The following is a 21,732-nucleotide window of genomic DNA, read 5'->3' as shown; positions in this document are numbered from 1 at the left end:
TCACAAGTTCAATTCCAAAAGGGGTAGGGTATGCACATGTGAGCAAGCTGTTATTTGCAGATATTAGAGTGGGATTGGCAATATACCAGCATACTCACTCTTGCTTCTGGGATAGAGAGTGGGATAAATTGTATTTCCCATGAGGACCCCAATATCCAGAAAACATTCCCTGGAAAATATTTTCTACTAGCTGCCAATTTGGTTAAAAAACTGCAGAGTATGATCCCATGGGGCGTAGAGCAGACAGTGACAAGCTGTTCTGTTAACGCACTCCATAGTGTAAAGGTCACCAGTGTGAAACTCCATGGGCAAAAACCCAGCCATGCTAAGGGCTGATGTGGTCCAGGCCATGTGCGATCCCCGGGTGATTTTGACTGCTTAGATGCCCCTAAAACGCGGCTACTCAAGCCACAGGTTAGGTGTATCAATCATCTCAAGGCTCACATAACCTAGCAAACAATAGAAAAACTGCACAGTATGAAACCTAACACTCTCAGAAAAGAAATCTAAATATAACACTCAAAGTCATCATCTTCCACTGTGGCTAGCTTTGGGTCATGGCCCTTTTTAGAGGTTGCCCACAATCAACTTGCTGAATATATGTCAAAGATGTGACAAACACTGTTGCCCAGAAATGTTACCTTGCACAAGATAGAGACATTCTGAGTGGATAAGAAAGAAAATTAAAAATAATTCCACCAGGCTCCTTTCACAAAAAGACAAGCAAAGGCAAACTACAGTTTTACACTAGGAAGTCAAAAAAACGCCATCCCAAACATCGATCTCTGAAGCATTTGCAGAAACATCATAATCGACAAAAACTAAGTCACAAGCGAGCTTGTGGCGGAAGCTCTATTGATACAAATACAACCAAAGCAAAAGTATGGTTTATCTATGATGAATATTTACAGACAAGTATTTTTGCTATGTATATGAAAAATCACATGTGCCCCACCCATCCATTTTGGTGCATTTCGAAAAACATCAAAAGAAAAAGAAAACACATCAAGTTTGCCTCAACTTATCAGGAAAATCCGCAAGCAGGCTTCTTCCTGAAAATATGCAACTACATCTGGTGTCCACACTAGGAGGACCAAGAATCACAACTAAAACCTCGAGAGTCAAAACACTAACACACAAACAACTGATTAAATGCAAATCTCCAAGAGACGATGCACTTAAGGGAATAAATCTAAATACAAACACAACGAATATGACACTCTAAAATATCCACTGTGATTCGCTTTGGGCCATGGCCTCTTTTAGAGGTTGCCCACAATCAACTTGCTGGATATATGTCAAAGATGTGACAAAAACTGTTGTACGGATATGTTATCTTTAACAAGATAAAGGCATTCTGAATGAATAAGAAAGAAGATTAAAAATAATTCCAGCAGGTTCCCTTCACAAAAATACAAGCAAAGCCAAACTACGGTTTTACCTACAAATGCATATTTGCAATGCAGACGTTTCTGCCTACCAAGGAAGTCAGTAAACGTCATCCCAAACATCAATCTCTGAAGCATTTTCAGAAGCAACATAATTTAAAAAATTCCAAGTCAGAAGCGAACTTGTGGCAGCAGCACTATTGATACAAATACAACCGAAGCAAAAGTACAGTTTATATCTATGATGAATATTTACCAGCTTAGTGTTTTTGCTATGTATACAAAAGATCACATGTGCCCCACCCATCCATTTGGGAGCATTTCAAGAAACGTCAGAAGAAGAAAAAAAAGGCATCAAGCTTGTTGCAACTTATCAGGAAAAGCCACATGCAGGCTTCTTGCTCAAAGTATGCAATTACATCTAGTATCAACTCTAGGAGGACCAAGAATCACAACTAAAACCTCTAGAGTAAAACACTAACACAGGAACAACTGATTAGATGCAAATCTCCAAGAGACAATGCACTTTAAGAAATGAATTTTCAGAAGAGAGAAAATGTTGGCAGGCAGGAAATTTACATATAAATTATGGAAAATTATTAATTTACAGATAATTAGAGTAATTATTACTCTAAAAACAAAATAAGCAACAAATATGTGAGGCTCACCATTGTTCTGATCAAAACGATTGCTTTAACAACCAACAACCTGGGAATAAAGGTTTTTTTATTTATATCAGGCCATTCACTTCCACAATTTTACACACTTATCATGACTCGCAGAAGCAACCATGCCAGTTGCATTGGAAACTGCCAATGCGGCTATGAGGCCATCGTGTGCAGGGAGGGTCATACTCCTGTTTTCTGCCATATTCCATAGCTCCAATGACTGCAAACAAAAACAATAAAGATCAACAAATCACATACCTCAATCAGAAAGTCTATCATTACCAACTCTTACAAAGAGAAAAGCCCATATTAAAAAAGTAATAGTTTTGAAGTCAAATACCGAATCTGACTAACCTGATAGCATCCAATTACCAAAAGTTTTGGATAGCTTGGATGAAAGACACATGAATGGAATTTATTTCCACTACAGCTCAGTTCATGTACACATTCACCTTCTTTTCCAGAACGAAAAGACCATACCCTAACAGAATCCTCACTTACAGACGCCAAATATTCTCCACTTGTATCCCAGCAAACTGAGTGTACAGGCTTTGTATGCCTCTGAAATAATAAATATATTAAATATAATAATCATTTCCAACCAATTCTTTATCTACATCACATAAATGTTTACATCCACTGAAGATACTTTCAAGAAAAAAAAAAGATACAGGCATCACATGTGGAAAGTTCAGATAACTTAAGTAAACCAATTTAAGCAAAACTAAGAGAATCAGAAAACTCAGAATCTTCATCCAATATTACTTACAAGTTAGAGTGCATAATAAAAGACCAAATGTCAATGCAAGACAACACGAAACATACCTGTAAAGAATGCAAACGGTGCTCAGTCTCAACATCAAAAATTGATACAACATTTTCTGCAGCAGCTGCAAGAAGTCTACCAACTCCTGTTTGAAATCGCACTTGACTCATACCACCCTGTGAAATAAGTGAAATCAAGAATAAGCCTTTCAGAATTTAATGTGTACAGCATCTCATCTAGCATAAGTGCATTCGCCGTGATTAATTAAACAGAGCTAAAAAACATATACATCATAAATTGCCCACCTTAAAAGTTCTTGTGCAAATGCCCTGATTAACACTCCAATAACGCATTTCATTTTCTCCATCACAAGAGCAGAGAAGATCATTGTTTGGATGGAAATCAAGAGACATAACAGTTCCTAAATGACCAGTAAACGTTCTCAATGAATAGCTTGGCTGTAACACATAACAATATGTTAGAATGATTTGACCTGTCTAATACAAGATTTGGAAGCAACCACTATTTAAGAGAGAATGGCCATTGAGTAAATGTTTAGATGACATCAACTTAAAAGGCCATCCTCCACCTAAATCTATTATCAAAAATTAAAATAAGATAAAATTCAAATGCTTGCATGTGCCAAGAAGGCACCACAGCAGCCCAATCAATGAAAGCAGCAGCAGGTGCCAGAAGGCTATCATCTAGAAACTAGTGTACTTAGAATTTGTTTAAACCAGGGTTAGTATTTATGAAAAGGTTAATCAAGCTAGAAATGTATTTTCATATTGAATGGAAGATTTGGGTTGAATTTATAACAAAAGCAAGGCTAAGATCTGGAGGAAAACAAAATTCTAAGCCCATTACGTCAGAAAAATACAAGAGAAAATGAAAAAGCCAAGCATCATTTTGTGAGAGGGTGAACTGTTTGTCTTAAAACTTTAACAGGAAAACCGTATTAGAAAGCTGCAACAATATATCAAATATGCCACTAAGATCTGGAGCAAACCTATCATGCAAGGCCCTTGATCATTAGAAAGATGCCACAATATATCAAATACGCTGCTAAGATCTGAAGCAAAACCTATCTTGCAAGTCCCTTAATGTGCATTATTTTAGAGGGGATAACTGAATGATCTCTTAATTTTTAAAGGTAAAAAAATACTTGAAAAAAGGAGAAACATATGAACAAAATCAAAATGTACCATAAAAAGAGATTTCGTGATTTTTTCTGGTTAGTATCTCTCTCTATTCATGGTGACTTATGTTGAAAGCTAAAGAAGTTAACTGTATGGAATCTATTATTTTATTGTCTTCCTTGTTCAATGTTTCCCAGGCATGTACCGGGACTTTCAAATATATAAAGCAACAAAAAATAGATAGTTCCCATGTAACACACGTACAAAGATCAAACATGTGACTTTTTCCAGATTGATATTTTTCTTCAGAAATAAATAATAATCTGGGGCATATATCATTAGAAACAACAAATATTGACCCATTTATCTTTGTTTGGAAACATATGCTTCTGAACACATGATTGATGACCTATAAGTTAATATCCATATCAGAAGCAGAAAAGGGGAAATGAATTGCATACTGACATTGTCTGCATCCCAAACCCTGACTGTTTTATCTAATGATGATGTAGCCAAGCGAGCTGAGTTGGGACTGAAACACACATCAGTAATTAATAAGTTATGCTCTTCAAGGGTACTTTCAACTCCCAGTGTCTCCATATTCCACAACACTGCCTACATTCCCACATAATAATTCATAATAACTTAGTCACCACTCCAATCCTTGTGCAAATTAAATTTTGATTGACGAACATGTAGATGGCAACCATTCCTTACCTTCTTCTCATGTCCATCACTGGCTAGTAATTTACCATCAGAAGAGAAGTGGCAGCATACAACTTTACTCGTACTAGCTCGAAGGCAACCAAACTCACTAAAGGAAAACCCTGTAAGTTAAAAAAATGTGTTTGTGTTGAAATGATTGGTATTTATAACATCTCATAAGCCAGAGGATGCCAACAAATATCAGCAGAACCTCAAATAATGATAGAATATTTACAAATAGTCTCTCTATTCCTTGCTTGATGCAGCACTTATAGTGATGTACTAGTCTTCCTACTTGTACAGCTCTAGCTTGGACCTTTTTCTCATACCTTTAGTGACATCCATGCATCTCCCAGCTGGATCTCTTAGATCTGTATCATCATGCAAAAATGACTCCACATTGTCATCCAACGATCCATCCTCCCCAAAGCGATCCATATCAACCTACAATTAAAGTTCTTTATCATCATACTGCCAAAATGGAGTGCTCATGAGACTGCATGCAACAATTTTTAGAATACTTTGCTAGGAAACCTGCTAAAGAAGTTTCAATTTAAGCTTAGTAAAATTATTTACAGAACTGTAAATAAATTTTAATATCCTTACCAATTGGTTCGATGGGGAAGCAAGTGTCCCATCTGATCCATACATAAGTAGAGGCTTTGATGAGCTAGCATTGTGCTGCAATGCACCTGCCATAGACAACACATCACCAGGTGTCTGAGTAGATGGTGTTGAGGGTGCAGAGCTTGGGGAAGGGCCATCATTATTCACTGTTCCAGAACTAATTGCAGGACCGGAAGAGGAACCAGGTTGCTTCCTTTTTCTTGCAGTTTGACTCTTGGAGGCATCCTTTCAAGATTACAACATGGCAAAGGTAAGCCCCATTTCAAATGGAAAAGATGAAAATCTTGCAGCTTTGACATTTTGGAGTCAATTCCTTTCATCTAACTCAGAAAAACATAAAAACTATTATCATTGACCAGATGCTAGATGGAACTATATCTTATATACCAGTACTGGTCTACACCATAACAAACATATACAACCCAACTAAATATTCTTGAGCTTCTTAGACTTCCACACAATTACCTTTCCTGGACCGGTACTGTTGGCACTAGGACTTGGCACCATCATACTGTATACCTGATCATTTCCACGAAATGAGTTTGACAGGCTGCTATCAATTGTAAGTGCAGCTCCACTCTTATCCTGCTGTTGATGAGGATTGGCCACTTCAGACTGCTGTGTTGACTGGGCTTGTTGTGCAAGATGCTGTTGTTGCTGCTGCTGTTGCCGCTGCTGCTGCTGCTGCTGGGCCATTTTAACCTGCAGATAAAATAAGTTGTTAAAGGATTACTAATCCTGATTCCTGAATACCTAAAAGAAGATAACCACCAAGCTTTTTCCAAGACAAGAGCATATCTATCAATATACTGAAAAGCAATGAAATCTAATAGTACAGGTAAAATAACAAGGTCTAAACCAGAATACAAAATTTGCGAAGTCCGTGGAAGTTCAAAGCTCCAATAAATGAAAATTACTCTATGTCCAAATTACCATTATTCCCTGTTACTCGACAAGTATTAAAAAAGGAGGCCAATATCTGATAAATATGCCCAGGAGACAGTCTGGTAGACTCACTGGGATCTTTATTTTCACAAATTATATTATTCAACTACAAGCTTCATTCGATTCTGTCACTGAGGTTCACTGTCTTCTTCATTAGTAGATGAATATGAGACATGTCAAGGTAGTTAAACAGGAGAGGCCACCCCAAGGGTTAGCTCAACCAGTTGAACCAGCTGCCCTATGAATATCACTGACAGGGAGGCCATAGGTCACAAGGTTTAAATCCAGTCAAGTTCCTCAGGCTTACCAGCCGCTATTGTGGCCAATGTTTTCAAAAACGGCCGGCTCAGAACCAACTCGGCCGACTTGGTCCGAGCCAAACCCCCCAGCTATGACCTGGCCTAGGAAACGGTTCAGCCAGCTGGGTTAATACCGAGCCGGCCGGGTTGTCTAACAACTCGGCTGGCTCGATATTAACCCAGCCGGCTCGGCCGAGTCCGTAATAACTCGGCCAGGTTGCGTACTGGGCTCTTAACACACTCCTAATATATACAATATGTGCATAGATGGCCAGTTAACAGAGCACAGCAGGTCCTTGGCATGCTATGAGCAGTGCAGCTTTTTCTTTGTCCTACATATTGCTGCAATATTCTTTGTCCAAGCATGGTGGGCATCCAGGAAGTTGTCCAACAACTTCTCATGAGCACTCTTTCAGTCTTTTACTTGACATTCCATTCTCTGTTTTCAGTTTTCAAACTTGTGAAAACAGTTTTATCATGTGTTGTTTGTCAATAAGATACATTTTAGGTGACTTTCGACTGAATTCTGATCTCAAAAAGGCCAGGATAAATAGATTGTCATTTCAACGTGGTACTTTTACAGCCTTCAAAAACATGATAAAAAGTACACGGATAAATATAAACCCCCACTGTTCCACATATAATTAATAGGAAAAAAGTATGATAGAAGGATTATATGAATATCGATTAGTAGCTAAAAGTGGCTAATGGGATTGTGAAGGTACATTATAATACTACATCTATTTCAGATTCAGCATAGAAGTTAACAGATTAGTGCCTAAATCAGCCCAAGCCATCAGTCTTCCTAAAGAGTACATACTAATCTCCCAAGATTCACTCCAGAATAACTGCAATCTATGGAGAATAATTATCAAAAATAAACAAGCATGAAGCATAGCAGTATAGCACCATAGATCATGCTTTGGAATTCAACTTATAGTATCTTTAAATTTGCAATGATTGATTCAATCTAGTTGAACATAATCAACCATTCCCTTGCATTATTGTGACACTTGGAATCTCTGAACGCAATGCAATACAAGAATCAAAGGACATGGCAAGTCTGTGGTTATTAGTCAAATTATGATTAGTTGCTTGTTTAAAGTTTAGTACAGTGCACTGGGTGCCATTTTGATATAATGGATATATTCATGAGCCTACTTTGATCATATGTTGTCTTCTATCTATATTCTAATGCTGTGTGTTTGGAAACATGAATGAAAATATTTAAAATTATGGTTTTTTATAAAATAAAATTAAAAAATTAAAAAAAAAAAATTTCATGTATTTTTTACAACGACCGAGTCATTGAAATCGAGCCGACCAAGTCGATACCGAGTCGGAGTCGGAGTCAGAGTCGACCCTCAGTCAAGTCGAAGTCCGAGTCAGAGTTTTAAAACATTGATTGTGGCTGGCAGTTGAACCACCCTCCATCCAAATATTCCAGGAAGAGTGAGGGATTCCACGAGGTTTTTCTCCTTAAAAAAATGAATAAACAGGAGAGGGATGAAAAAAATCATGACAAGAGAAAGCTCCACACTCTAGCATATAAACACCACACTCAATGTATGGCTATTTAGTACTGCATTAAACTAAATTAAGCCTGCTATTCAAACTATAGCAATCATTAAAGACCATTTGTTCTCAGAGCTAGTTAAATTTCTGGATCGTCATTGGAGTATATTTTGTGAACAGTTTCAGATGGATCATACTTGGCAATTAAAATGGGACATGTAAATGTAAACCATAGTAGATAAAGGAGGTCAGTCCAGAAGGTTCATATTCATTACAGCTAAAATAGGAAAAGAAGACATATGGTGTAATAAATGTATTATAGTAAAATAAACAATTTGCAACATTTTCCAAATATGGGTGATTAAAAAAATTCAGAGAAAATAATGATATAAAAATAGGAAAAAAATAAATTTTACGACCTGTTATCAGTACTCTAAAACAAATTAAAAAACCAAAGTCCTGTAATTGAAATTATCCAAACCACTAATACTACATCAATTTAAACACTAAACAGGTGGATTGAAAGGGCCTAATTCATTTAACTATCAAATAAATCCCCGCCACAAATGTATTTACCTTAAATAAAATATCTGTTTCACATGCAGCACCTCTTGACAGTGGAGAACCAGCATTCTGAATTACATCACCCATGGCACTGGGCTGGCCATCCTTGCCTGGAAGAACATTTCTACTACTCAAAATCATCCGAAGCTTTCTACTTTCGATTTCATTAAGAAGGGGGGTGCCTGCAGGTGATGTTAAAGTTCCTTGAGCTTGGAGCATCATCTGTTGTTGCTGTGGAGTCAGCATCTGAAGTTGATGATACTGCTGCGGAGACTGAATAAACGACTTCTGTGATTGTAAAAGCCCAGGTCGAATATGATCTAGACCCTATAATAAAAGAAGACAGAACATTAAACAACATTGCAGTAAACATAGCTACCTTTGCAAAATTTCATTTTTGGATATGATGGAACAAATCAAAGAAGAATGGAGTATGAAGTTACAACAGAACATGTTCTGCAAGGAAAGAAACACATTTCTAAACTAAATTTCAGCAGTCAAATGTCTATGAGAAGCTTTCCTCGTTAAACAGTCTAAACATGAAATGCTTAGCTTTAAAGAGCAATATGCAATTTTGAATGCATGTTCAATTGCCCAGAAAATGTTTTATCTCAAATAACTTTTTCAGTTGCCATTTCAACCAACCATCAATGATGGAAGATGGTTCTTTGGTGAACTTATTAAACAGACAAAAGAAACTCATGTTCAACAATAACTTGACCTTCTATTTGGGATATACTTCCAAACAATAGTTTCAAAGAAAATTCTAAAATCGGTGCACATATACACCATGGAAAGGTCAAATTGGGCTAAAAGAAAGGCCACTCTGCACCTGAAAATCAGTTACAAGCTGTGGCCAGAGTTGGTGGGTGTAGATATGGTGTAGAGCACGTCACATATAAGATATCTAAATACTAATCATTTAAAAAACAGAACCAAGATATAACAACAGAAAAACTTGAAACCTAAGTTGCATGAAATTTGGAAATGGCTACAGGTTCTAAAACAGGGACAGCATATGCAACACAACTACTTGACACTAGGTGAAGGAGCATAGTGAAGCAGGGGTGGCTAGGGTTCCTTTGGGCTTCTGTTCTGGACTGGGGTTCGATGTTGATTCTGGTGCACCAGATGCCTGTGCCCTGGCTGCTACTGCCTTCGTTTGCTGCTGCGGCCGGTTCATTTGGGGATTTTTGGGGTGCTGTCTTTCCGTCACTGCCTTATTTTTTGCTCGTGAGCTGATCCTGTGGATTTCTACGGGGTTGTCCGTTTGAATCCTTTGCCTCCATCGCCTTGCTGGTGTGACCCTCGTTGGCCTGCCTGCCTGAAGCCGCCATCGCTGCCTCTGCTCCAGTGGGGTTTCTTCAGGGTTTTGCTGCTGTCTTCTTTGATGCTGCATCAGCACTTCAGTTGTTGTGTCTTTTTTGCTGCTCGGCATTTTGTCCTGCGGGTCTACTTGTCAGTGACTTTTTGAGCTGGATTTTATGGATGTCATATTGTTTGTATGGCTCCTCTTCATATTGACTTTTCTCTTAAAAACAATAAAACATACTTCTTTGCTGGAACTGATCAATTTTTTGGCTTGGTTGGCACTTACCAATGAAATTTTCGACTTGCCTTTGTGCGCGTTGATGATGAACAATTTTCCATCCTTGATGAGTCGGTACTGGTTAGCTCTCCTCACAAATATTGCATGACACATGTACATGTATGACTCCCAAACACGACTCCACATACATCAAGGGGAACCACATCCAAATCTACTTCATCAATAAAATCAGCACTAATAGCAAATATAATTTTGCAACGTCTTGTTACCTTCAACTTTGCATCCTTATTTACCCATCCAAGTGGATATGGGTTTGGATGATCACAAAATTCCAACGCCAACTTCTTGACTAGCTCTGTTGCAATGAGATTCGCCTACAATCCTGAGTCAAACAGAGCATCAATCTTTGTCTTCTTGACTTGTATCTTTATATGAAAGAGTTTGGTCATTTATTTATCTTCTTGTTGCTGAAGTCTACTCAGATTCACCTCCTTCTGCACTGATGTACAAACAATCTTCTCATCCACGTCCGAGTTGCTTTCAACTTGGTTGCTCGAATCAGTGGCCATGAGATTCTTATTCTTATTATCTTTCTTCTTATTCTTCGGGTTTAGTTCTGAATGCCACTTCCACCACTTCTCTGTATGGCCATCAATGTTGCAGTGGTTGCTAGGATCTTTGCACTGGTGTGTTGTGGTTGTCATCTTTTTATCTTTTCCCCCTTTTTGCTTCTTCTTCCCCTCCTTAGAAGCTTCTTATTGCTCTGTCTGCTTTGATCCACTTGATTGTGCTCTTTTCAAGCCTATGTTCTCCAGGTATTGTGCCTGTACCAGTGTTTTAAAAACCGTTTTTAAAAACCGTTACCGGTCTAACCGGCCGGTTAGCAAGCCTGCCGGTCTAAACCGGCCAAAAAACCCGGTTTGAAGGATGACTTCTCCATTTTTGTGCCCTAACCGGTGAAAACCGGCCGGTTTAAGACAGAACCGGCCGGTTTGTAACAAACCGGCGTTTTGTCCTAAACCGGCCGGTTTTAGGCACAACCACCATAAAGTTAAAAAAAACATGTTTTTTACTGTGTTTGAGGGGTTTTGGGGGGGGACTAAGGGTGTTTCAACCCTAACAAAGTTGGCAATTAATGGTAATGTTAAATTCTTAAAGTAAAAGTGGCATTTCCTTTAATTTTCATTTTCATCCTTTTACTTAAATTTTTAACATTACCATGAAATGACTCAGGATGTTTGAGAGTGGTTTCGACCTCATTGGATTTCACATGGAGAAACTAGAATTTTAGATTTCACTCAAAATTCAACAGACTTAATGGTTTTCAGGATTTCATGGTTTGGGGGTAAACAATAAATGCAATTAGAGCTCCAAATGATGAGAAAAACTCCTAATCTAGATCCCATTGTGTTGGACGATATTGATCCAACATCAGAATGGGTGGAGGAGACTGAAGACCCTGTGTTTGAGAACCTGAAAAAGCTCAACCTAGTAAAAGGAAATGGGATATGTATGTTTTTGGGAGATTTTGAAATGTTTCAAGAAGATTTTATAACGTTCCAGCAGATTTTGAAACATTTCAGGCTAGTTTTGAAATATTTAATATTTCAAGCCTCGATCTTGCATTTCGGCCCCATAGAACCAATTTTTAGAACTTTTAGTTGGACTGTCAAACCCTAAAAGTGCTCTAAGGAAATCCTAACCCTGAAATGAACCCTAAAACTCAAAAATAAACAGCCTTGGGCCTCCCTTAACACACCAAATACTTTATAAATTCTTGGTTAATCTCGCATTAGAAGTTTTTTTCATAGAAAAAAAAAGACTTCTTCCATTTCACAATAGAAGTTGGCACCAAGCTTGGTTGAGGATTTGATTGCTTTAGGCTTCGATTTTTAGGGTACTGAATGAAGTAAGCCTGAAGTATTAGCTATAATAACGTTAGGATGCCAGTGGAAAAGAAGAAAGGCAAGCAAGTAATGAGGAAGCATTGTTGGTTAACGCTGGCTGAAGCTGAAGACTGTAATCATCATATTCCATAATTTGGGGATGAAGTTGCATATTTGAGACAAGTTATATCACAAGGACAGATCTGTTACTCATTCACTCCTTGGTGTCAGATGTATGTGCTTTTTGGCTTTGAAGATTTGACTCCTTCCAACCTTGAAGCCCAGTTCCTTACTATGCCTGTTCAAGCAAATGTGTTGGTTTGGCTTTTATAAATTGTTTTAATCATAGAATTTCATTTTAATGTTCGAAGTTGTTGTAGATTATTGTTGTAAAACAAATGAAAGCCTGAAATATTCAGCCTGCTGAAATTGAATTATGCTAGTCAAAAGTCTAAGAGAGACCATACAAACATATTCTTTTTGAAAAATAAAGCCAAAAAAAAGGAGTGTTGGTTCTCCAGATGTAGCGGATGATGAAGCACGATTGTTATAGGGTAAGCACTAGTGCAAGCCTACTCAAGGACTAAAGGGATATCTCATATTATAGAAGATATTTATTGCACCTACAATCATCCTGACCAAACATCTACAATCAATTAAGGTATGTTGAATGTTCACATCATATAGCTCTAGTCTTTACATTTGCTTAGTATAATTTATTATAGTAAATAGTAGTGATGGACATTGGTAACCACTATGTGTGTGTGCATGTATGTGTGCGCACCATTTCCCCACCATATCAATCCGGCTTTTTTGAAATTTTGACATAACCATTTTCCCCTCATATCCATTTTGGTTCCCCATCCATTTCAGTTTGGTTTAGCTGTTTGCAGCACTTGTACTTGGCTTTTGCACTCTCTCTAGCACACTTGTGAGGAGGTTTTTTGAGAAATTTAAGTGAGTCTGGGTTCCATCAATTCTTCTGTTGACCCTTATAGATCTCAACAGGGGCTTCTATACCTTTTCTTGAATGCAATCTTGTTAAGTGCTATGTAAGTGTTGCATGTGGGTGCATGGGTGGGCGGTTTTACAGCTAAAACTCATACAAAAGACTATTTTAGAAGAACAAGCAATCTAACTTAACAGACATTATCCCTTAACTTGAAATTGAATGGTAACATCAGAATCACAGCATGAAACATAAGTATACCAATTGAACCATCATAGCTGAAACTAAATAATAGAGACATGACATTCATCCATAAGAGCAGCAAAGAAAACTTTCATTAATATAAAAGAGATAAGTCCATTGATGGGTAGAAAATGTGAATCCTCTAATAGCTCTACATAACTGGCCCCAGGCATAACTTACCGATGATCTAAACAAGAAACTCAAGAATTCTTTAATAAGCAGCCCCAAAGAAGAACGAACCTTTATTAGTAGTCCTTTTCTCACAAAAGCTTATGACTTCTACAATTGGAGTGTGTTAAAATTGGAAACTAGGGCCAAATTCCACTTTGTACTCTCTCTCTCTCAGCTGAACATTTGATATAATAATAAGAAGAATTGATCAAAGGGTTTTCCCCATCTTGGGGTTTTCCTTGGCATCCACCAAATCTGGTGTCATCTTGTCTTTGCTTGTCTTCTACTTTTATTGTTAATGTTCTATCTAAAGTTACTGTCAATGTGATTTAGGGTTAATGTGATTGCTATTGGAAAACTAATTTGGATATTGTCATTGGGCTGCTTAAAGGACATTGAAGTAATTGCGCTAAGCATAGAACATACCAGTGTTAACTAAAATTAACAAAGTGCACCTTTCCATCTCTTTTATCTAACTGTCATATTGATTGTTACACTACTAAACCCAACAATAGTCCACGCATTATGTCCCATATTTTTCTGGTGCAAGCATAATGGGGCTTCCACAAGAGAAGCACTCCATCCTCTAACAGCTCTACAAAAATAGCTCTGAGCATAATTCACTCATGAAGTTTTCAACCAACTCATGAACAAATTAATGAGCAGCCCAAAAGAGGAATTAACTTTTATTATTGGCTTTTTCTCAAAACAGTTATGTGTTTTACATTTGATTTGTTCCTTTCGTCTCCTTTCCCTAATGGTCATATTGATGGTTAAGCTTATAAACCCAACAATAGTGAATGCACCATGTGCCATATTTCTTCAGCGTAAGCATAATGGGGCTTCCACAAGTAGAACAGCTCAGCCTCAGATGCACTTTCTACAGGATATCCTGAACCTGTCTCTGAATTTCTTCAGTTTCCAAAAGGGATCTATCATACAACGATCTGTTGGGCAATTAAGCTTTGAGAACTAGATCAATGCGATGATAGACCTGGCAATATAATGTCAAACTCTAACAGTATCCTTAAATCTGCCATTGTATTTTTCCAGAAGCATATTGAGATGCTTGTATTGACTGCACGATGGACGAAACCCATGCAGGAAGCAAGAACAGTCTTTTGTGTGACTGCTGGCCATATGCTTAACAGAAGAAGTTTTTGAATGTAGCTTATGAGTTTGCAGCACTACTTAGCTGAAAGCAAAACGACTTGAAGTTTTGGTTTTACCTCAAGAACATGGAATAACATGTCTCTGATATTGAGAACACAATTCAAGGTGTGACAGTCCAACAGAACCCGGGTACAGTTCTCTGAGCAGCATGTCGCGAAAGTGCAGAGGCACTAAGCCATGAGTGACCTTTTTACTTGACCATTGAAATGCACACTTAGCAGACTGAATAACTATTTCCAACCCAAGAGTACATTTCCCATACAAAAGGGGGGCTGAACTGGACTAATCACTAACAGCCCACAAATCTTAGCCCTCAATTTCTTCCAACCTACTGAACTAAACACTGCTGCTGGTAACTACAGCCATTGTGCTTAATTTCAGCAAACCTATGTTGCAGGAAATGCTGGTCCTAAGGGCATTTCTGGGCTGAAACGAAACGGAAACGCATTTGGTACGGCCTGGAAACGCGTTTCAGGCCGTACTGCCACATTTCATGTGGGAGTAACGTGCCCCAGTACGGCCTGAAACGCATTTTCAGGTCGTACAACCACGCTTCAGCGATAAAGTGACTTTTTTCAGTTTTTTTTTAGATTTTTCGTTTTGTTCTTTTTTTCGCTCTCTGCCAATTCAAGAGTGATAAAAGGAGCTACTGAAGATTGGAAACAAAATTTTTTGAGTGGGGTAACCTAATGTTCAAGCCTATGGCCCTAGTGTTGATATGCAGTTCATGGTAATGTTAAATTCTTAAAGTGACAAGTGACATTCTCCTTTATCTTTCATTTGACATTCTCCTTTATCTTTCATTTGACATTGTTCTTTTACTTAAATTTTTAACATTACCATGAAATGACTCTAGATGTTTAAGAGTGGTTTCGCCCTCATTGGATTTCATATGGAGAAAGTAGAATTTTAGATCTTCACTCAAAATCCAGCAGACTTATCTGTTTTTCAGGATTTCAAGATTGGGGGGATTGCAATGTTTCCATTGGATTTTGTCATGTACTAGGGTATGGAACATGTATTTAATCAAGAGAACCAAGCCCTCTATGCAAGGGAGACTCCCAATAATCAAGAGCACCTAGGGTACTAGGGTATGGAACTTGTATTTAATCAAGAACACTAAGGTCATTCGACCATGCAGGAGGAGAATCCCAATCAAGCACGAGACAAGAAATTAGAAATTTCTCGTCGCTGATTTTGGATATTGCTATTTTCATTATGTGATCATTCATGATAAATGTGAAGTAAATTTAGAGACTTATAGTTTATGCATTGACATTGGACAATTTAATCATAATGTATTAAATTAGAAGTATCATGTATGCTTTATGATTGCACATATTTCTTAAATGTCCATATATATATATATATATATATATATATAGTGTTTCCCCGTTTCCAAAATTTGGGGGGGTCATGTTTCGTACCCGTACCCGTTTCGGAAACTCGTACTTGTTTCCCTCTATCGTGCAACTTAGCAGCAAACTGATGATGCTTCCAAAATTTCAGCAAATTATCTTAAATTTAGAAAACTTAAAATCTCACCAAGCCATCCTAAATTACAGCAAACTAAAAATATTCCTGAATTTGAGTTAACTGTTGTAAATTTCCACGAACTGGAATTTCAGTAATCTGTCAGCTAATTAGTTTGTCACATAGGCGAAACAGTCATCATCTGGAGATTGCTTGATGCATTGAACTTCTTGGAACCCACCGTCATCCCTGAATGTGAATTCCCTATTAAACATGTGAACCAAATTTAGTCAAAAAGCATATGGGTGCATGGATCATCCATAGCAATACAGAAATCTGATGCATGAATAGACAATGAAGACTACTCTGCTGAATTAATCTCTGTCCATAAAATGTTTAATGCACCCAAGGATAAATTATGATCCACATCCTCCTAATATTTAATTGGCAGGCTTGAGGCTACTTGGAATGGAATATCGGAGCAATTTACATGAAGAATAATTTGATGAATTGGAAAAGAAGGTCATGCAACTTGTGAAGTTTGTGATCAATTAAAAGTACTCGTCCCTTGTAATCAAAACACCAGAAGTAGCCAGTAAATGATAAGATGCCTAAGTTTGATTGGAGAGGCCCCCTTAGAAGGGACCAATTACCTTGTATAACCGTTCTATGGATACTTGTTGAGAGGGCAACTAAATGAACAAGTTAACTTAAAAGGACCATTACTTAAGAGTTTCTAGGATTATGACTAAAACATTTCGAGATTGACAATGAGCCTGCAAAGGCATTCAGACACTTGGATCACATATGTAGCTTCCTAAGTTAGAATAATTCAAAATTATTACTGAAGCTAGCTTAAATTTTGAATAATGATATTGCCAGCATATACTTCAGAGGAAAAATCCCATGGAAAGACATGTTCATTCATTCCTGCTATGGTGCCATGCTAACTGCTGAACTAAATTTGGTTCTCGTCTGAAGTGTATACAAGGACTGAGAAACAATCTTGAAAAAATAGCATGCCGCACCTGCCATACGGAGTAGCCTGTGATCACAAAAATTAATCATCAATGCATGGGAGACACCTTTGGGGAGTGAACTTCACTTTAACCCCTAATTGATCACAAAATATCTCCAATATAATCCTCTTACATAGACAACTTGATTGGCCAATCATCCAGATCAAAAACTTCCATAATAGACATCCAAAAGTTGTGGGCTCAGTGATGCACCTAAAGAATGTAATGGAGACTAAGTCACCAAGGATTGAACAGCCTGTCTCAGCTGCATGATTCCATGCATATTAATGTTCTCTTCAGAAGAAAGCATGTACACCTATTCATATCCACTGTTTATCTCAAATGCCTCCACACAAACCTCCAGTTAGTCTGGCATTTTTATTGGCAAACAACAATTTCAGTGTAGCAAACTTCGTAACAATCCTTCATTGAGAAGCCAGTGTGCCTATATTTCCAACCAAGCCCTCTCCTTGCAAATAACAGCCCCTTCTCTTTGGATAAATTTACTCAACTTCAATGATGAATTTAAAAAAAAAGTTAATGACAAATTTAATATATATAATCCAAACGGATCCTTGGACATGGATGAACTTTGCCCGATTATTGCCACTCTCTGGACTCCAATGTTGTCACTAAGATGGTGACTACGGCTTTAGTAACCTTGTGTCCAAAACCTATAGGCATCAACCTGAACCATATCTGCATTGTGTACACAGTATAAGTGGTTTCCTTGATCCATAAACATTTAGTTCTCTTTAGTTCTCTCTTGACTCACCAGTAAATGTTGGTTGGATATGCAAGTTCTTTTTATTTGTTAATCTTCATATGTTTGTACGTATTTCTCTTCCTTGCGTTGCCTTTTACGTATTAAATTTTCCTCAATTCAGTAGAGGAATTCCTTTACACCATAATTCAACCACCAATCTAATTTATTATTCACTTCTCTCCTAAAAAACATGTAACCCATGAACTGGTTAGGTTTTGAGATTCTGTTTAGTGCAATCTCTTGACAGCAATAATTCATCGGCTGCAAAGAATTATCAAGGAAAATACGAAAATTAAACCACCAGTGCAAGAAAAAACAGTATTACATTAAAAGTCAAAATTTAATCTTTACCATTTTGACACACATGCATGCATTGGTTTTTCCACAGACATGAATATGCCTTGTTACTGCAAGTAAATATTTATGTTAAACATTCACGACATCCCTCAAAACCATCCAAATGCACTTTAGAACAAGTTTGAGCTTCTCACAACTTTGTTAACCCTGAACAGCAGGTATGCCTCTTGGTATTGAACTTTGCTTTAATCAACCTCTTTGCAAATCTATGAGCAAAATTTGGCTTTGTATCCCTGTGTAAATGGAGTAACGTACCACTGGCACAATTTAGAACACCTCAACCGAAAATTCATGGTTTCTTTTTGTCTTAATCCAATTATGCTCCATGTGTGAATCCACTTGGGATACAGAAATACTCATCACACAGACACGCACACAAGTTATAACTTAAAAATCAGATATATTGGCACATACACACTAAAGTTTGAATCATTTTACTGTTTGGACAACATGATATATGAATGTACATTCAAATAAAGGTGCCCTTCATTCCAAGATTTAGAATTACAACACTATTCCGGTTCCCACCCATTCAATTCAACCATGTCCGCTTATATCTCCTAAAGAGCAATTGTTTAGTTCAATCCCTCCTGCACATTTGTACACTTCCCAGACTTCCATCCAATATATAGGCACACAACATTAGATATGTTTTAACTATCATGCCCACATTTGCCACACTGCTGACTTCTTAAAATCTTCTACTACTGCAATGCTAAATATTGTGAACCGTGAAAATTATTATAGACTTAACCCTCTATCACAAAAAAATTACTTGGAACAATTTTCATGCTGAAGTATGAGTTTTCGAAACAAACTTACCATAAACTAAAAGGTCACGAATACCAGATAGGAAAAATACAAAAAAAACGGTGGAAGTGAGATGTAGCAAGACAATAATATGATTGCAAATTTTTCTAATTAAGAAGACACTTACAGTCAGTGGCCATCCCTTTAAAGGCAATGCATTTTGTCCTTGATTGACACCTAACAATTGCAAAAGTGTAGAGTATTACATAGTATCTTTAACTGAAAAAATATGAATTCATACTTCACTGATTTCAACATTATAAATTGCACATATAACTAGTCCCTAACAGAAGACAAATTAGCAAACCTGGGCTCAACAAACTTGGTTTTGAAATCCCAGCCCCAGCGACTCCAAACAATGAAGGGTCAGATGCAGTTGATCTTTGATTCAAAACTGCACTCATGTCATTCTTGTTATCCTGTAGCAATGTATACATTTTTGAAGTTAAACTTTTTGCTACAGAACCAATGTTTTACAAGATAAATAACATAACTATATGTAATCGAGACACCTTGATCAGCTGCAACATCATAGGGAGTCGTCAATTAAGAACTTGTACCTGATGCAAAGCAGTTGAAATGTTGCCAGTTGTATTGTGTAAAACTTGCCTGTGTGTAAAATATGGGATCATGAGAAAAGCTGAACCATCTTTTTCTTGCAAATGTTACTGATAATTCTCTTCAAGCTGCAGAGGCATGAACCACATTAAGGAAAGAAGGTAAAGGAACAAATAAGACAGAAATTATAAGAAATGCTTGCACATGGACACACACACACACACACACACACACACACACGTGTGTGCGAGGGAGAGAGAGAGAACAAAACTGTTGTAGATATATGCTTCAAAAAAATAAAAATAAAAAATACCCCGAAGGCTGCCCGTGGGGAGGCACTGACTTTAGCATGGATGTCTGGCTTGCATCCAATAGCTGGCCTGGGTTATCTCCAAACCTCTGCTGAAAACAAAGACATAAGATGTAAAATTCTGGAGAAATACCATCAGTGATAACAGAGACAAACCACGGTGTGCTGGCATAACAAGATGTGCATTTTTTCATAGATTTATGTCTCCACAAGAAAACCAGAAAATGCAACACCATCTGGGGCTCATTCACTACCCAAGTACCTTCATTGATGCATCATCCATGGGATCTCGTTGATGCGGCAGCTTTAGACGTTCCTCGTATAGCTTTGTTGCCATGGCATTTGCAGCCCCTTGGTTCTGACGTATCAGGGAATCATTACTCACCAACCCATTGGAAGTGCCATTCAAAAGATGGCCCCCATCTCTACGTTGTTGCTGCTGCTGTGCATGCCTCTGTAGCATTTGAAGCTGTTGTTGCATCTGCAATTGCTGATGTTGCAGATGCTGCTGCTGCTGCTGCTGCTGCTGCTGTTGTTGCTGCTGCTGCTGCTGCTGCTGTTGTTGCTGTTGCTGCTGTTGTTGTTGATGTTGTTGTTGCTGCTGTTGTTGTTGTTGCTGTTGCTGCTGCTGCTGCTGTTGCTGCTGCTGCTCCCGCTCTCGTGCTTTCTGTAGTTGTGTCTGTCATTGCATATCATAGATATGCATTAGATACAATAGCAGCCTTGCAAGCTATATATACTCTTAAGTTATATTATTTCAACATGTTCAGCTTCATCTGCTACCCAGATTCAACTTTCTTCGCAATCATATTTTGTAATGTAAGTCTTCTTGGAACTCTGATAATATGTTAAAGGTTAATGCCCTTAGAACAAAATCTCAAACACAATATCCCAAATTATATGCCTATGCTGTCTAGTGGTAGTCCCCAGAGCATTGTAACTTACATCTATGTATGTGGCAGCCACTTCTGAGTGCTTCTCATTAGTCCTGGCAATGAATATATCCCAAAATACTGACCACCACTCAAATAAAAAACCTCCTGGCGCATCTATGGCTGGAAAATATACACAATAGACTCCCAAAATCAAATAGTTGAAGACAGACATACAGTTAGAATCCAGTACTATTTATGATGAGTTCCCATTGAATGCTATGTTAATCTACAAGTCTGTAATTCATATAAAACAAGTCAATTTGAGCACTGAACAGGCCACACACTTATCGTACCAACTGGTTCAGGGGAAACTTTCCCTTCTGTCTGAAAAGCCTTTGCAGACAACTGCAAGTTCCTCTTTACAAGGTAAGCATAAATGTAGACATCCAGCCTACAATCACAACAGAAAGTCAGCCAATGAGAAGATCAATTGCAATGGCCCCAATAAATCTCAGTGATGATTCTCATACCACATGGCACAAATATAGCTTGAAAAACATTCTACTTACATTTTATCAGCTTCCCAGTTCTGTGACATGATTATGGAATTTAAGACGTTTAACTTGCAGCCTTAATAAGTGATAGGCTATAGCTCACACAAAAGATCTCAGAAGTCCTGCAAAATCACATGTCAATACATGATAAAAGCACATAACTGCACACCATAAAAATGTTAATTCTGTAAATCATGTAGCTAAAAGTGAATGCTCTCCATAGTTAAGGTGGACTAAACACCAGAAATATTAACCACTGTTGATTTTCTTATTTGAAATCTCTGATGGATTTTTGAGCAATTGCAGAATCTTAACTATATTGTTGAATGACAACATAACTGATTACAGTAGATATTACAAATGTGCGCTCAAACAAAATGCCATGTTACACTGGCCTGTGAACTGAAACAAGTTCAATGATTA

The 21,732-nt window shown here is 37.7% G+C and overlaps 1 protein-coding gene across 9 annotated transcripts; it reads right to left on the bottom strand.

The window, feature by feature from the left end:
• Positions 1-1,725: 1,725 nt before the first annotated feature.
• On the bottom strand, positions 1,726-21,414 carry LOC149170376 (transcriptional corepressor LEUNIG-like). 9 transcript variants are annotated; one of them, XM_089429000.1, is made up of 18 exons: positions 21,325-21,414; positions 21,100-21,206; positions 20,826-20,935; positions 20,143-20,559; positions 19,884-19,972; positions 19,573-19,621; positions 19,320-19,431; positions 19,140-19,189; positions 8,629-8,943; positions 5,759-5,995; positions 5,273-5,518; positions 4,996-5,110; positions 4,679-4,788; positions 4,427-4,576; positions 3,128-3,280; positions 2,882-2,998; positions 2,411-2,617; positions 1,726-2,276 (listed from the first exon to the last, which is right to left on the bottom strand). In XM_089429000.1, the coding sequence occupies exons 1-18, from the start codon at positions 21,351-21,353 to the stop codon at positions 2,133-2,135; spliced, it is 2,757 nt and encodes a 918-aa protein (XP_089285126.1). In that variant the 5' UTR covers positions 21,354-21,414; the 3' UTR covers positions 1,726-2,132. The 9 variants fall into 9 exon arrangements, with proteins under 9 accessions (XP_089285126.1, XP_089285132.1, XP_089285130.1 ...); XM_089429006.1 differs by having other exon boundaries at positions 5,813-5,995; XM_089429004.1 differs by having other exon boundaries at positions 19,914-19,972.
• Between the last annotated feature and the right edge of the window lie 318 nt (positions 21,415-21,732).

Source organism: Pinus tabuliformis, chromosome 4_2 (genome assembly GCF_031772625.1).
Source record: "Pinus tabuliformis cultivar Carrire ecotype Pingquan chromosome 4_2, CPIR1, whole genome shotgun sequence".
NCBI classification, from domain to species: Eukaryota; Viridiplantae; Streptophyta; class Pinopsida; order Pinales; family Pinaceae; genus Pinus; species Pinus tabuliformis.
This window is presented reverse-complemented; position numbering and strand designations above follow the sequence as displayed.